At 38.6% G+C, this 18,350-nt stretch overlaps 1 protein-coding gene and 1 non-coding gene across 8 annotated transcripts in view; one reads left to right on the forward strand and one right to left on the reverse strand.

The window, feature by feature from the left end:
• Positions 1–708: 708 nt before the first annotated feature.
• Positions 709–18,350, reverse strand: part of Itpr1 (inositol 1,4,5-trisphosphate receptor type 1) — a 391,805-nt gene continuing 374,163 nt past the window's right edge. For all 7 annotated transcript variants that reach the window (XM_058572993.1, XM_058572995.1, XM_058572999.1 and 4 more), the window contains one exon: positions 709–3,138. In XM_058572993.1, the coding sequence (XP_058428976.1) occupies positions 2,959–3,138 (180 nt within the window). In that variant the 3' untranslated portion in view covers positions 709–2,958. The remainder of the gene's footprint in view (positions 3,139–18,350) is intronic.
• LOC124079883 (small nucleolar RNA U3) lies at positions 2,930–3,136 on the forward strand. Its single transcript, XR_006847498.1, has one exon. It is a non-coding gene; the product is annotated as a small nucleolar RNA U3 (small nucleolar RNA).

Consider the following 18,350-nt stretch of genomic DNA (forward strand, 5'->3'; position numbering starts at 1 on the left):
ATGCCTCCTCGTTAAAGCACCTTTCATCTTGAAATAGCTTTGAAGATAATAAGTTTTTATTTCCTGTGACTCGAGGATCATAACTCAAAGTAGCCATAGTCAGTCTAAACATCTCCTTTACCCTCTTCCTCTTCTTTTTTATCAGTATTGGGGGTTCTATCAGGAGCCTACTACCTCTGAGCTACATCCCCAGCCCTTTTTATTTTTTGCAAAGTCATTGAGGCTGGCCTCAAACTTTTGATCCTCCTGCCTCGGCCTCCTGAGTTGCTGGGATTCACTGGAATTACAGGTGTACACTACCACATCCCGCTCCATCTAAACTTCTTTTAGAAGTTTCTTGTTTTAAATGAAAAACATTTTATGAATTCTGTAGTATCCATTTAGTGTTATAATAATGCTTTTCCCTCTATGTTTATTTTGGAAAAACTTCAAGCCTATAGAAAATTGAAAATAAAATTGTACCAGCAATACTCACTACCCTTCAGAGTCAACAGTCAGCATTTTACCATATTTACTTTCTTTCTCTCTTCCAAATGTGTATGAGTGTATAAATATTTATATATACGATAGGAATATATATATATATATATATATATATATATATATATATGAAGAATCACACAAAACGTATATATTTACTTTTATATATATATATACTTTATGCATATATATGTATACATATATATGAAGAAATACACAAAACACATATTTACTTTTTTTTAAAAAAAAACTTTCCCCCATAGCTTTATTGAGGTAAAATTAAAATACAGAAAAATGCACATATTTGAAATATGCTGTTTGATCCATTTTTATATGTATACAAACAATACAATCAATATAAAATCAGCTATGCATCACCAAACAATATAAAAAACATTTCCATTACTTTTTTTAAATTTGAAGTCATGCAGTGTTTCCTGCATGATTTATTACATTTGAAGTCAATCACCTTAAGATTATGGAACCCACCCCCACATCAAGTATTTCAAAATTAAATGACGCACTTACATCTCTGAGGTCAGGCTGAGGAGCACCCAGTAATTTTACTTTCTAAACCAGTTAAGAGTTAATTGTAGGACTGATGATAATGCACCCCTTAATATTCCAGCATGTATTTTGAGATAGCCATGTTGGTTCTTGCAGGTGTCCTTACTGTCCTTTTTTCTTTCTCTGCGATTGGGCCCTAAACCCAGGGCTTCATGCATACTAGGCAAGTGCTTGACCACTGAGCTACATCCCCAGCCATTTTTATTTTATTTTTGAGGTAGGGTCTTGCTGAGTCACCCAGGCTGACCTTGAACTTGTGATTCTCCTGCCTCAGCCTCCCCAGTCTCTTAGGTTACAAGCATATACTTCTATGCCTTGCCTCCAGCATATATTTTTGAAGAACAAGGACATTTTCCCACACACCCACAACATAATTAACAAAGCCAACGTTTTCAACAATAATGTAATATCATTCTCTAACATATAGCCCCTACTCAGATTTTCCCACGTCAGTAGGTCTTTGATGGTGTATGTGTTTTTTCCTCCTGCTCTTTTATTGATAGGTTGCATTTAGTTGTCTTATTTCTTTATTTCTTCTCTCTTGGTCTTCCATACCACTGATATTTTTGGAGCCTAAGTTCCAGTTGTTTTGCCAAATGTGCCTTTATTTGGAACTCAGTGATTCTTTCCTTGTGATTAGCACCAACATCTTTGGCTGGAATGCTCCGTACTCCTCAGTGCTTCCCCCGGGGGTACATGATATCAGTGTGCATGATCATTTGGAGATGTTAGCTTTGATCACTTGGTTAGGACTGTGCTTGCCAAGCCCACCAATAACGCAGTACGTTTTTCTTGTATAATTAATAAGAAATCTGCATGAGATCCTGTGAAAATTCTGTTGTCTCAAACCTTCTGCCCAATGGTGATTTTTGCTTGAATCAGTTATTACTGTGGTGGTTGTAAAATGGTGATTTTCTATCATTTATTCTGCATTTATTCATTGGTAGTCTATTTTAAAAAAGCTTTCCCTAACATTTGCAATTTTAGTAACAATTAGCAACAATAACCCAACACACTGTAATATATTCCTGTCTATTCATTTTGGTGTTCATATTGACCAAAATGTGGCCAAGGGCCCTTGCAGATTGGCACCCCTGTCCTTTTGAGATAGCCATGTTGGTTCTTGCAGGTGTCCTTACTGTCTGAAGATGTTCCAGACTTATCCTGGTACCATCATCATCCCAAACCCTGGAATTACTCATTTGTTCAGGGAGCCTTGATTCTTTTTCGTAGAGAATGGTATCTGGATACCAAGTGCTCTGTGTCTTTAAAATCTCACGTGTTGGAAACCTAATCCCTAAAGCCACATGCTGATGTTATTTGGAGGTAAGGTTTTTGGGAGGTACTCAGGATTAGATGAGGCCAGGGAGTGGAGCCCCCCTGAAGGCATTAATGGCTTTATAAGCAGAGGAAGAGAAACCTGAGCTAGCAGACTCGTGCTGACTCACTATGGGACACCCTCTGCCATTTGTGATTCAGCCAGACAGCCCTCACCAGCACCATGCTCTTGCACTTCTCAGCTCCAGAACCAGGAGCTAAATAAACCTCTTTTCTTTATAAATTACTGGCTCTCAAATATTTTTGTCATAGCAACAGAAACAGAGTAAGACACCAAGGTATAGGTGGTGGGTGTGCTCATTACTGTTGGAATGATGCTGCTCCCAAGCTATATCAGAAGACAGGATTAGGGAATAGATGTATATATGTACATACACACACAGAGATATATCTACAGCTACTCTATGTTAGAAACTATGAATTTGTATTGATTGCTACCATTCTAATCCAAAACCTCAGGATTCTTTCTATTTTTCTCCCTTTCCATATTTGCAGTTCGGTACTTCAACAGTAAGAAAATAAAAGAAGATAAAAATCAGTTTTGAAGACTGTATCTTCAGGGATCATTCCTTATCAGAGTAGTTTCTCAGAATGCAAAGAGCACAGTGAGCCTGAGGAGGGGGTGCAGTGTTCGCTCTCCAGGATGAAGCCTGCTCTTGGTGTTGCTTTGCTGCAGCTGCCATTTGTCACTGATGATTGTTCTTTCCTTCCTTTTGCGGGAGCAAGAAGAGGAGGGTGCTGCCTGAGTGGTCTCTGTGGGAAAAGAAAAAAAGGAAAGAATTAATTTTTGCAAGCATTGTATTATGTGCACAGAATGGAATTCTCCTTGGTAATAAAAAATGAAGGAGCTAATGCTCAACACACGACATAGGTGAGCCCTAAAAATTACGTTGAGCCAAAGAATTGGACGCACGAAATAATCAGCTACACGTCTCCAAACAGTTCCTTTATACAAAGTCCAAGGACAAGTCAAACTAACCTGTGATATTAGAGCTCAGAAAGTGTCTGCTTGTGGAGCAGCTGGAGCTGGAAAGGAGCATACTGGGATTTCCTGGAATGGTGGAAATGTTCTAGATCTTGTCTCCAGGGTGGTTACACAGAGGTATTTGTCAAAATTCATTAAACCAAACATTTAAGATCTGTACATTTTATTATGTACAAACTGTATCTTAATAAAAGAAACACATAAAAATATATAAAAGACTTAAAAGTTATTAAGCTTCACTCATAATAAGAGAAAGCAAATTAAAACTTCACTAAGATACCAGTGTAGCTATTAAATAGGGGGAAAAAAAAATCAAAAGCCTGACAACATATACCGTGGGTCAGACATTCTCATTTGCTGGTGGGAATGCAAGAGAGAACAGTCCCAATGGAGGGGAATTTGATACCATCTAAAAATAGCTACTTTTACCCTTTGTGCCCCCAACCTCACTTCTGGGAATTTATCCTGAGTATATAGTCTTATGCTGGATTTCCATGCACACTTAGGTCTATTTCTGGACTTCCTATTCTTTCCTACTAGACTTGTCTATTTATGTTTCAGCACTACACAGTTTTAATTATAGAGCCTTTAAAATATGTTTTAATGTTTTTAAAAATGAATTTATTAGTTCTAATCAGTCATACATGACAGTATAAAGCTCTTTGATTCATTGTACACAAATGGGACAGCATTTTTCACTTCTCTGACTTGGCATGAAGTAGATTCACACCCTTTGTGCAATCATACATGTACCTAGGGTAATGATGTCTGTCTCATTCCACATCTTTCCTACCTCTTTGCCCCCTCCCCCTACCTTTGCCCCATCCAAAGTTCTTCCTCTTATCCCATGCCCCCCTCCCCCATATGGACCAGCATCCACTTATCGGAGAAAACATTTGGCCCCTGGTTTTTTGAGATTGGCTTATTTCATTTAGCATGATATTCTCCAACTCCATCCATTTACCTGCAACTGCCATAATTTTATTCCCTTCTTTTAAAAATACTTTTTAGTTGTAGATGGACACATATCTTTATTTTATTTATTTATTTTTATGTGGTGCTGAGGATTGAATCCAGTGCCTCATGCGTGTGAGGCAAGTGCTCTACCACTGAGCCACAACCCCAGCCCTATTTAATTCTCTTTTAATGCTGAGTAATATTCCATTGTGTATATGTACCATAGTTTCTTGATCCATTCATCATGAAAGGCATCTAGGTTGCTTCCACAGTTTAACAATTGTGAATTGTGCTGCTATAAACATTGAAGTGGCTGCATTACTGTAGTATGCTGTTTTTAAGTCTTTAGAGTATAGACCAAGGAGTGGGATAGCTGGGTCAAATGATGGTTCCATTCTAAGTTTTCTAAGGAATCTCCATACTGCTTTCCAGATTGGTTGCACTAATTTGCAGTCCCACCAGCAATGTATGAGTGTGCCTTTTTCCCTACATCTTCATCAACACTAATTGTTGTTTGTATTCTTGATAACTGTCATTCTGACTGGAATGAGATGAAATCTTAGAGTGGTTTTGATTTGCATTTCTCTAATTGCTAGAGATGTTGAACATTTTTTCATGCACTTGTTGATCTATTGTATATCTTCTTCTGAGAAGTGTCTGTTCAGCTCCTTAGCCCATTTATTGATTGGGTTGTTTGTTTTGTTGATGTTAAGTTTTTTGAGTTCTTTATATATCCTGGAGATAAGGGCTCTATCTGACATATGTGTGGCAAAAATTTACTCCCATTCTCTAGGCTCTTTCTTCACCTCATTGATTATTTCCTATGCTGAGAAGAAGCTTTTTAGTTGGAATCCATCCCATTTATTGATTGATGATTTTATTTCTTGCACTTTAGTTTTCTTGTTAAGGAAGTCAGGGCCTAATCTGCCTCTATTAGGCACAGGGTTTCTGGTCTAATTCCTAGGTCCTTGATCCACTTTGAGTTTTGTGCGTGGTGAGAGAGAGGGGTTTAGTTTCATTTTGCTGCCTATGGATTTCCAGTTTTCCCAGCACCATTTGTTGATGAGGCTATCTTTTTCTCCAATGTGTGGTTTTGGCGCCTTTGTCTAGTGTGAGATAACTGTATTTACGTGGGTTTGTCTCTGTGTCTTTTCTGTACCATTGGTTTGTTTTAATGTTTATCAAGGTTAATTTTCCTCTCTTTGCCTTTCTTTCTTTGCTTTTTCTGACTATTCTTGTGTGCTTTATTTTTTTAAAATGCAGTGTATTTGAAGGTTAGAATCAACTTTTCCAGATATAGAAACATAAGAGTGCCTTTTGCATATTGAAACTACAGTAAATTTATAATTTAGGGATAAGTGACATCTTTACGATGGTCCTACTTTCCAAAAACAGGGTATCTTTCCATCAAGTCTCCCCTTACATTTTTTTATGAAATCTAAAGATTTTCTCATGTAGTCTTTGCACATTTTTTTATTAGTACCTAAGTATTTCGTCTTTATTGTTCCTGTTGTAAATGTAGTTTTTGCTTTTATTACCCCTTCTGTTTATGTTTTGTATGAGGCTGTTGACTTCTGTTACTTTTATATCCTGCTCTATTATTGAATTATTTTATTGTTTTAGTCTTACCATTTACCCTCTTGTGTTTTGAATGCATGGTCTCATAGCATCGGTAAGGAAAGCTAATTTTACTTCTTCTTTTCTTATTCTTGTGCTTCAAATCACTTCCACTTGTCTAATTGCTTTGGCTGATATGTCCAATATGGTGTTAAGTAGGAGGAGAGATAGTTGGCATCCTTTCCATATCATCTGACTTTAGTGGTAATTTCTCTAGTTTAAAAAAATAAAATAAAAAAGCAGCTTTTGGATGTAGGGTTTTTGTTTTGTTTTGTGCCAGGAATTGAACCCAGGGGCGCTTATTCACTGAAGCACATCCTTAGCCATTTCTATTTTTTATTTTGAACAGAGTCTTGCTAAGTTGCTTAGGGTCTCACTAAATTGCTAAGGCTGGCCTCAAATTTGTGATCCTCCAGCCCCAGCCTCCTGGGTTACTGGGATTACCGGTGTGTGCCACCATTCCCAGCAGCATTTTTCTTTTAAATGTGCTGGGAAACATCAGCACCCATGTCTGAAAGAATTTGTTAGGCATGCAGGGCTTTGAAGTTTTCTCATCTGATTTATATTTGATTGGTTCTTTATTTATATTTATTTATTTATATTTGATTGGTTCTCTCCTTCCCTCCATTTTACTCTAGCTACCACAAGTGAGAGAAAACATTCGACCTTCAGGTTTCTGATTGACTATTTTCACTTAGCATGATATTGTTCATTTCTATCCATTTACTGGTAAATGTCATAATTTCATTCTTTTTAATGGATGAGTAGGACTCCATTGTATGTATATACCACAATTTTTAATCCATTCATCTACTGATGGCATCTGGGTTGGTTCCATAATTTAGCTATTGTGAATTGTACTGTTATAAACATGGGCATGCCTGTATTGCTATAGTACAATGACTTTAATTCTTCAGGATAAATACCAAGGAGTGAGTGGTCTAGCTGGGTCATGTGGTAGTTCCATGCCTAGTCTTTTGAGGAACCTCCATATTGATTTCCTTAATAGTTATACTAATTTACAGTCCTATCGATAGTGTAAGAATGTTCCTTTTTCTCCATATCCTCTCTAGCATTTATTAGTATTTGTGTTCTTGGTGACTGCCATTCTGACTGGTATGAGATAAAATATCCATGTGTTTTTTTTAAACATATATTTTAGTTGTAAATGGACCTTTATTTTATTTATTTATGTGTGGTTCTTAGTCTTGAACCCAGGGCCTCACACATGCTAGGCCAGTGCTCTACCACCGAGCCACAGCCCCAGTCCCTCAGTGTGGTTTTGATCTACATTTCCCTTATTTCTAATGATGTTGAACATTTTTTTCATATATTTGTTTTGCCAGTAAAGTATTATTAGAACTCAGGTATTCATATTCATTTATATAGTAATTATGGTTGGTTTCTTACATTTGTTAAATTGAATGGTCATGAGAGAGACTTTATGGCTCACAAAGCTTAACATATTTACCATTTGACCTTTTTTGTTTATTTTTTCTTGCAGTAATGGGAATTGAACCTAGGGTCTCCCACATGCTAGGCAAGCCCTGAGCTACATCCCCAGCTCCTTTTTAAAAATGTTTATCTTTGAGATAGGGTCTTGCTAAGTTGTCCAAGCTGGACTTGAACTTGTGATCCTCATGCCTTAGCCTCCTGAGTCACTGAGATTACATGTGTGCGCTACTGACTCCTTTTGGAAATTCTGCCCAATGCCTTTGTTAGAGTTCCTCAGAATTCTTTCTTAGATTTCAGTTAGCATTCAGCTGATCTGTCTTTTTTTTTTTTCCTTTGTTCTAATTAGTTATACATGACAGTGGAATGCATTTAACACAGTATATAGAAGTGGGGTCTAACTTCTCATTCTTCTGGTTGTACGTGATGTAGCATTACACCAGCCACATAATCATATATACACATAGGGTAATAATGTCCGATTCATTCTACTATCCTTCCTATCCCATACCCCCTCCCCCAGAGGATCTGTTTTGATCCTGCTAATTTCCAGGCACTGTTCTAGGTCCGTAGGATATATTAATGTAGAAAACAGAAAAAGAAAATCATGCCTGCTCTTTGAGAAAAGTATAAATATACATATAACAACATGAAATTATTATAAAAGCTAGAAGCTCATAAATGCTTTAGAAAATTATTAAAATAGAGTAGGGGGTAGCTTGAGGGAGAGGGAGAGTTTAAAGAAATATGCTCAGAATAGGGCTTTTTGAGATGGTGATATCTGAATAGAGCCTTAAAAAAGATAAGGCAGCAGACATGTGGACATCTAGAGGAAGAGCTTTTCAGGCAGAAAGAATGGCAGTTTGAAGACCCGATGGCAAGGATCCTGTCTGCAAAGCTGGAGAACCAGAAGATTGGAGGTCCTGTGGTGGGATGGAGTAGGGGTGGAGTGAACAGCAGGACTGAGGGCTCTGGATGCTGTCAGGCCTCGTGTGACCCAGTGGGAGGCCCTGGGAGTAAGTCAGACCAAGAGGGCACCAGTGGAAAGGAAGAGGAGTGATCATCTCTGTTAGGAACTTGTGCTCCGTGGCTGTAGTTACCACTCAGGTAACCACACCCTCCAGTTTGTTCTTTCCAGCCCAGATCTCTCTCCAGAGTTCCAGACATATGTATCTAAACTCCTGCCATTCCTCCCCTCTTTTAATGTTCCATATGCACTTCAGCCTCTTCTTAATTTTTTTAGGTGGACACAATATCATTATTTTACATTTATGTGGTGCTGAGGCTCGAACCCAGTGCCTCATGTATGCTAGGTGAGCCCTCTACCACTGAGCCACAACCCCAACCCCCTTAGAAAACTTTTTCTCCTCCCGTGTTACCTTTATGCCACTATGAAAGCCAGGCAGCCACATCTTCCTATTAAGGTGTTATCTTAAAAAAGCCACTGTCAACACATAGGTTAGTGGACACTCTATTGACCCATAAACACTCCCCCCACCTTAGCTCACCAAGATGGTTTAATTTATTAGATTTTCTGTTTATAATGGTAGCTTAATGGATTGGGCATGGGATAAGGTAGGTTTCAGTTGGGGCAGGATGATGAAATGCTACCTTAGGACACAGCTCAGAGCAGGTTGCCACATGGGTGGGGCACTGGAATCCCTGAGAATAGACAAGGGGAATCATAGACTGAATTCCTTTCATTTTGTAGTTTTGTCCAATAGGGATTGCCATTGGGCCATATAATTTTGAGATGGTCACTTTTGTTAAAAATGGTAAAATTATCATGTAGCTTGTATGCAAAAATTAAGGCTCTCTCTATATTTCAGAATCTTAATATGGAACTTCAATTTTCTTACATCAGGATTTTTTTTTTTTTTTTTGGCACCAGGGATTAAACCCAGGGGACTGAACCACCAAGCCACATCCCCAGCCCTTTTTATTTTTTATTTGAGACAGGGTCTTGCTAAGTTGCTTAGGGCATTGCTAAATTGCTGAGGCTAGCCTTGAACTTGTGATCCTCCTGCCACAGTCTCCTGAGACCCTAGGATTACAGGTGTGTACCACCATGCCTGGCTTCCAGGGATTTTTTGTCTGTGCAGACCCATTATAATTCAGGGATTTATTATTCATTTATTTTTTTAACTTGTAGCAAAGGAGCTACTTTGCTCTGGAAACTATTTAGTCAGAAGTATGTGTAATTTCTTTTTCCATGATCCTTGTTTTTTCATCATTTTTGTGCAAAGGAACTTAAGAAATATCTTTGTCTTTTGTATCTAATTCTTCCAAGTGTTTAAAATAATAATAATAAATACAAGGGAAATAAGTTCTCCTATATTATATTTTTACATTATACTTCTATGTGGGAAAGAGTCTTGTAAAAATCATTAATGTGAAACTAACTAGGGCAGTGAGAGCTATTATTTTTTATTAGAATATTAACTTCAAAATAAATGTTTAGATGCAAGGTTAACATAGTTAAAAATGCAATTAAGTCTGATTCCTTGACACTTGAAAGCTCTTTACATATTTATCATTTATTCAATAAATATTTATCAAAGGCTCACTCTGTACCACCAAGTATGCTTGTGCTCAGGGTGAACATAAACCAAGACAAGAAGCCACCATGGGGCTTGGTACTAGTGGGGAAGGCAGACAATAAATATGTAAAAAATAATTACTGTTTGCAATAAGTGTTGGGAAGGAAATGAACACAGCAGCAGAGACAGAGACAAACAGACCTGGGGAGGCTGCTTGAAGGAGGATCTCTCTGAGAAGAGGGCTGTGGACTGAGACCTGAAGGCTGAGAGCATCAGCCAGAACTGGAAAATGCCCCCAGGAGAGGGAGGGAAAGGAACAAGGGAAAGGGGTCAGGAAAGGCCAGTGCTGAAGAACAGAAAGGAGGCTGCGTGCAGTCCCCCAAAACCCAGAGGTACAATTAGGCTGGAGAGAGGGGTGGAAGCCAGAGTGGCAGGGCTTTGTAGGCCTCGTTTGGTGGCAAATTCGGATTTTATTCTGAATATGATAGAAGGAATGAATGATGTGATTGATGCTGTCCTGTGCTTTTTTTCTTAAAGTTTTTTTCTTAAAGCAAAAACAGATACACATTTTTAACCATTTTTAAATGAATAATTCAGTGATATTTAGTCCATATCATGGTACAATGTTCCATCCACGGATCCATCTCCAGAACTTTTTCATCTTCCCCGAATGAAACTCTGTCCTATTAAATAATCATTTCCCATTCTTCCCTTCTCTTGTAATCCGTATCCTCCGTTCTGTCTTTCTGAATTGGCATGTTCTAGATACCTCTTATGAGTAGAATCATTCAATAACTGTTCTTTTGTCTGGCTTATTTCATGTCGCTTCATGTTTTTAATATTTATTCATGTTGTAGCATACATCAGAGTTTCATTCCTTTTAAGGCTAAAATAATATTCCATGGAATGTACATGGTACATTTTGTTTATTTGTTCATCCTCTGATGGGCACTGTCCTCGGTTTTTTAGTGGAGGTTATTATCTCAGTACTTTTTATGGGAAGAAATAACAATGTTAAAAAAGAGTTGTTCAATAAGGGTGCATCTTGCAGGATTTAAACCCAAAATAACAATTGTTTAAGATGATACCAGTTTGTTTTAATCCCACATAGAGGTAGATAATTCAGGACTACTGTGAGATAGCTCTATAGTTACAAGACCCCAAATCCCTACTTGCTTTCTTCTCCATCAATAGCACAAGGCATTCATATTCAAGTCCATCTCATGGTCACATTATAACTACAACCATCTGCGCACTCAACAGCTCGCCCCACTGTCTGTGTTCTTACTCCAGGCATCAGGAAGAAGAAAGATGGGAAAACAAAATGGCGCCCTTCCAACTGAGTGATGTTCTGTAACAAGTTCTCCGGCAAGCTCACTGGCCACCCTTGCCTGCAATGTCTGTGGAGTCTAGCTGTGAACCTTGCCACACCCAACACTATCCCAAGATCTTTCAGAAAGGAAATAGAAAAGAAATTCTTGATTTCCTCCTAATGGAAGTGTTTCTAGTGTTTTAGACTGTTGGATACTTCTGATAGTTGAGTTTTAACATTATAACAGCTCAACAGCCTCTTTTCAGCAGGAACCAGTGTGTGAAAGTGAGCTGTCTGCCATTACCTGACTCATGAATTGGCCCATGAGCTATTTCCCTGACCTATCAATCATGTTTGGAATATACTTTTGAGTGATATAACTCAGAGATGTGTGGATTTATAGCAGAAAAAAAATTTTTTTTTCTTTTAAATTTTTAAAAAATATTTTTAAATTGTTGATAGATATTTATTTAATTAATTAATTTATTTATATGTGGTGCTGAGAATCGAACCCAGTGCCTCACACATACCAGGCAACTGCGCTACTGCTGAGCCCCAGCCCCAGCCCCAGCCCCAGAAAAGTAATAATTCTTAAGCAGTTGCAGTGGTTTTTCTCTTCTTTGCTTTCTTCCTTCTTTTGTTTTTCTTTTTCCTTTTGGGTGCTGGGAATTGAACTTGGGGGCTCCCATATGATAGTCAAGGAGTGTACCACCAAACTCTTTTTTTTTTAATAAAATTAAAAAGAACTCAGGTAATTTCGGGAATTTTAGGAGTGGGCAGAGTTTAAAAATAAAAACAGCAGAAGAAATTAAAGGGAGAATCTCCAATCAGATGTCCTTTCCTCTTGTTAAAAATAAGTAACACTATTTTTTCATGTTTTCTTCAGCCCACTTAAGAAGCATAAGATGGATTTTCTTCTTCTTTTATTTTGTCTTGTGTGCTAAGGTGTGATTTATATAGAGCAAAGCCCCAAAATCTGAAATGTAAAACTAGTTGAATTTTTAAAATTTGCATTTACATTATGTACCTGTGTCACTGCCAGTTGGATCAAAATATAAGAAATTTCCTGCTTCTAGAAGTTTTCCTCAAATTATTTTCCTACCAGTTGATTTTCCCCTAAAATGCAACCACTCATCTGGTTCTTATTATTAAAAGTTAATTTTGTTTGCTCAGTAAAATACATCTTTTTAAACCTTTATATAGAAGCTTGCGGAGAGGTTGTAAGAAGAGTGTGAAGAACATTTTCACACCTTTTACCTAGGTTCAACTGTGGTGAGCAGTTTTGCCTTTGTTTCCCCCGTTCCTCTCCTTCCCTCTTCCTATCCCCCTTCTCTCTTCTTCCTTTTCTCTCCCTCCCTACCCCACGTGACTTTTTGCTGAAGCACTGGAGAGAAAGTTGCCTACATCATGCTTTTTTACACTAAATGAATCAACGTGTATTTCCTAAGAATAGGTTGTTCTCTTACGTAACCAAAACAGAGTTATCAGCTGTGTTAGTCAGCTCTCCATGGCTGTGACCAAAATACCTGAGAAAAACAACTTAGAGACTCACAGTTTGAGCAGTTTCAGTCTGAGGTTGGCTGCCTCCATTATTCTAGGTCTGAGGTGAGGCAGAACAACCTAGCAGGAGGGCGAGATGGAGGAGAGCCACTTGGCTGCTGGGAAGGAAGGGTGGGGGGAGGAGAAAAAGGGGGGAGGAGAGATGGAGGGAAGGGGAGATGGAGGGAAGGGGAGGAAGGGACTGGGGTAAGAAATATCCTTCCAATGCATGCCTCCAGTGACCTACTTCCTCCAACCATGCCCTACTGCCTACGGTTGCCATCATCTTCCAGTGTCCATCCAGCTGTTGGTGGATTAATCGATCCACTGATGAGGTCAGAGCCCTCATGAGCTGGTCACTTCCCCAAAGACCCACCTCTGAATGCTGCTGCATGGGGGACCAAGCCTTAACACAGGAGTCTTCTGGAGACAGCTCATATCCAAACCATATATCAAAGGAAATTGAGTAACATAATAATATTTTTATTTAATCTACCATCCATATTCCAGCTTTGTTCATTGACTCAATTATGTTCCTAGTGTTTTATTTTCCTTGTTCAGTAGGCTATATAGTGTAGGATCCAGTATTGCTTTAGTCGTCAGATCTCTTCAGACACCACTCTGAACCAGTTTCTCAGCCTTTCTTTGCCTTTTAGGACAATGACATTTCAGGGTTGGGAATGTAGCTCAATGAGTGGTAGAGCTCTTGCCTAGTATGCACAAGGCCATAAGACCAAGGAAGCAATGCCTCCTCAGAGTCAAGTGCAGAGTACAGTCCCATGATGTCCATCTTTCCCTCACTGATGTTAATTTTGATCACCTGGTCAAAGCTTTGTCTGATTTTTCCACTGAATCCTTCTATTTTTTTCTTTACAATAAATCAGCAACTGTGGGTAGTGAACATTTAAAGATCATGCAAATATTCAGCTCTCATCAAACTCATCCCTTGTGTTAGTCACCTTTCCGCTACTATGACAAAATACCTGAGTAGTCAACTCACAGGAGTAAAGGTTTATTTTGGCTCTGGTTTCAAAGGTTGCTTGAACATGGTTGCTTGGCCCTGTTGCTCTGAGGCTATGACAAGGTAGTGTGTCAAGGCAGTAGCACGTGGCAGATGTGGCCTGTTCACTTCATGGTGGAGAGAAAGTAGAGAGACAGGGAGGAAGGGCCAGGGTCCCAATACGCCTTTCAGGGATATACCCCCAATGACTTCACTTCCTAACTTCCTTCTATACTAGGCTTCAGCTCCTAAGGTTCACCACCTCCCAATGGCACCACAAGCTGGAGACCAAGCTTTTAATACATGGGCCTTTGGGGACACTTATTCAAACACCCCATAGATTTAATATCCATTGAAATTCTTAATGTCATCTGTATCTGTATTAATTCGATGATGGCAAAATTTATGATTTTCTAATTCTTGTATTCTTCCCCCCGACCCAATACTGGAAATTAAATCCAAGGGTATGCTACCACTGAGCTACATCTCCAGCTCCCCCCTTTTTAAAAATTTTTTTTAGATGTAGATGGACACAATATCTTTATTTTATTTATTTATTTTTATGTAGGGCTGAGGATCAAAACCAGTGCCTCATGCGTGCAAGGCAAGTGCTCTACCACTAAGCCACAACCCCAGTTCCCCTAGCCCTTTGTGTGTGTGTGTGTATTTTAGTTGTCAATGGACTTTTATTTTATATATTTATATACAGTGCTCATAATTGAACCCAGTGCCTCACACATGCTAGGCAAGTGCTCTACCACTGAGCCATACTCCAGCCTCTCCCCAGTCCTGTTTTAGTTTTTATTTTGAGACAGGATCTTGCTAAACTTCCCAAGATGGCCTTGATGACATTAGGATTTGAAACCTCCCAGAAAGACCAAGCCAATGTCCAATTCCTAATTTCTCTTAACCTGGCTCTTTATTTGGCTTGCTACAGAATTGCATTTCTTTCTTGGTTACTTTCACAGCCAGTTTTGGCCATGGAAAAAAATTTCCAGGAATCAGGCTTTTAAGTACATCTAGTACATAATACCCAGGTATTTGATATCCACTATTTTGACCATTAGAGGATGAAGCAACTTCAAGTTTGAGAAATAATCATACATGTATACTTGTGTAAGATAATTATTCTGAAGAAGAAAACTGCATTACTGACTTGTAGAGTCGTTCTTTGGGGGAAGGGGAAGATATAGTTACAATTTAATATGATGTTTCATATAAACACTCTAAAGACCAGCATTAGAAGTCACCTGGGAAAAACTAGAAGCAATGGGGGAAATATGACGTTGATGTTATGAAATGGAAGCTGTCCTTCTTAGTAGCATGATACACAAATTGCCAGTAGACCATCACAAGAAACATTTCAGCTTTCTTATGTTACTATAGGAGGTTGCTTTATTTGAGAATCATTTTCTTTTTTTTATTTTTAACAGAAGAGTTTTTTTTAACATTTATTTTATCTGTTTATTTTTATGCAGTGCTGAGGATTGAACCCAGTGCCTCACACATACTAGGCAAATGCTCCACCGCTGAGCCCAAACCCCAGCCCCATTGAGAATCATTTTCTGTTCTTTAAAATTTTGTATACCCTGGCTGAGATATAGCTCAGTGATAGAGTGCTTAACTAGCATGCATGAGGCCCTAGGTTCAGTCCCCAGTTGCACCAAGCAACCAACCAACAAACTTTCCTAGCACCTGGCACGGTGGTACATGCCTGTAATTGCAGTGACTTGGAGGCTGAGGCAGGAGGCCAGTTCCAGAAACTTAGCAAGACCCTGTTTCAAAATAAAAATTTTTAAAAAGAGCTATAATGTAGTTCAATCCCCACTATTATTTTTTAAAAAAGATCCTATTAGGACCTTTCTTAGAAAGTCTCTCTAAATGGTTACCTTTCCACTCATGGAAAATTGTGATGGTAACTCCAGCAGTCATCCTTATTCTCACACCTATAACTCAGACTAGATCTTGAACCTGTTCTGAGACACTCCTTCCTCATCTCACAAATCAGCTATGCCAATTTAGAAAACAGTTTGACACTTATTCTTTTCTTTGTTTCTTTTCCTTTCTTCTTATTTATTTTTTGTACTGGGGATTGAAACTAGGGGTGCTCTACCACTGAGCCACATCCCCAGCCCTTTCTATTTTTTTATTTTGAGACAGGGTTTCACTGAATTGCTGAGGCCGGCTTCCAAATTGCAATCCTCCTGCCTCAGCCTCTTGAGTTGCTGGGATTATAGGCATGGGCCATTGTGTCCAGCAGTTTGGTAGTTTTGCAAAAAGTTCCATGTTCCAAAAAGTTCTGTGAAATGACCAACACTTCTCCTAGGGATCTCCCCAAGAGGAATGAAAATAGGTGTCCACCCAAAGTGTTGCACTTGAATGTTCAAGGAAGCTTTAAGCGTGGTAGTCCCAGGCTGAAGGAACCCAGACATCCACGGCTGGTGAGCAGGCAGATGCCATGTGGTTTCTCCATGTGGTATTGGAAGAGTGCTGACCCATACCACATCCCAGATAAACCTCAGGAATATTATGCTAAGAGAAAGAAGCCAGAGACGAGTGAGCGCATACTGTATGACCCCGTTCACAGGAGACATCCAAAAGGCACATTTATAAGGACAGAAAGTAAATTCATGGGCTGGGGCTGCAGCTCAGTGGTAGACCTCTTGCCTACCATGTGTGAGGCACTGGGTTCGATTCTCAGTACCACGTATAAATAAGTAAAATAAAGGTCCATTGACAACTAAAAAAAATGTTAAAAAGAAAAGAAAGTAAGATTCGTGCCTTACTAGAGCAGAGCTGGGAACAGAGATTAACTAAAAATGGGCATCGAAATCTTATTGTAGGGATGGAGCTGTTCTAAAACTGACTTATGGTAATGGTTGTAGCATTCAGTAAAGTCACTAAAAAACATTGATTATACAGTTGAAGTGAGTGAGATTTATGCTGTATAAAGTATACTTTAATAAAACCGTGAAATCAGTCATGAGGTCAATATCCAGATCAGCAGCTTGGGTAAAGTGCTGTACTTACTGTATGTGTTTGGCTGGAGCAGCGTCAAAACACTGGCATCACAAAATAAATGAATGAAATATTTAATTTAGAACTAGAGAGAAAACTTATAATATTGTTGATATGTCTTGTGTGATCTGTGACAATTATATTTCAAAAGCCTCTCAATTTATTTTAAAGGGAGTTTAAAGTCCCTAAAAAAACATTTGTTATTTTGAGACAGGGTCTCACTAAGTTGTTATGGCCTTGCTAAGTTGCTGAAGCTGGCTTTGAATTTGCAATCCTCCTGCCTCAGCCTCTGGAGTTGCAGGGATTATTGGCGTACACTATCACACCTGGCTGTCATACTTTTTAAAGGTCCTCTGAGTAGGCAGTTTAAAAATACACTTTCACCATCCATTCATTCTCAGACCTGATGTCTATTACCTTTTGTCAGTAAAACTGAAAGACCAACAATTTTTAGTTTTTATCTTATTTTGTTTATCACAAATTTACATGGTACAAAATTCAAAATGAACAAACACTTATAGTGAAATATTTCCCTTTTATTCTTGTCCCTCAGCCATCTTGCTCCCTTCTCTGCATCTAGGTGGTTTTTTTTTTTTTAATTTTGTTTTAATTGTAAAATGTGCAGAATGTAGAATGCACCATTTTATTTTATTTTATTTTTGCAGTGCTAGGAATTGAACCCAGGGACTTCTGCATGCCAAGCAAGTGTTCTACCACTGAACTACATATCTAGACCCATTTCAACCATTTTAAAGTATATAATTCAAAATACAAGAAAAAACAAAAAATATATATATATAATTTATTTTTTCTTTTAATAAGTTCACAGTGTTTTGCAATCTTCATCTCTAATTCTGGAATATTTCCATTGCCCCCCAAAATGAAACTCTGTACCTCCCAACTCCCCTTCTTCCACCCCTTGGCAATCACTAATTTACTTTTTATCTCTATGGCTTTGTCTATTCTGGACATTTCATAGAAATGGACTCATACAATCTGTGCCCTTCTGTGCCTGACTTCTTTCACTTGGCCTAGTGTTTTCACGGTTCATCCAAATTACAGTGTGGATCATCCCTTTGTATGACAACAGTGTTTCAGTGTGTAGATGTGCTGCTTATTCTTTTTTTGGTACCTGGATTGAACTCAGGGGCACTCCATCATGGAGCCACATCCTCAGCCCAATTTTGTATTTTATTAAAGACAGGGTCTCACTGAGTTGTTTAGTGCCTCCTTTTGCTGAGGCTGGCTTTGAACTTGGGATCCTCCTGCCTCAGCCACCTGAGCCACTAGGATTACAGGCATGTACCACCATGCCCAGTTTGTGTCAAATATTCTTATCAAGTCATCCATTGATTGACATCTGTGCCTTTTGTTTCTTCTCTTGTGCTATTATGAATAATGCTTCTTTGAACTTCTGTGCACAAGTTTTTGTGTGGGCATAAGACATCCGTTCGTTTGAGTGCATTCCTGGGAGTGGAATTGCTAGATTATGTGATAACTTTATGCTTAACTTTTCAAGAAACTGCCAAAGTGTTTCCACAGTGG

Source organism: Marmota monax, unplaced genomic scaffold (assembly GCF_021218885.2).
Source record: "Marmota monax isolate L192 unplaced genomic scaffold, Marmota_monax_Labrador192_F-V1.1 WCK01_AAM20220418_F8-fsc00028, whole genome shotgun sequence".
NCBI classification, from domain to species: domain Eukaryota; kingdom Metazoa; phylum Chordata; class Mammalia; order Rodentia; family Sciuridae; genus Marmota; species Marmota monax.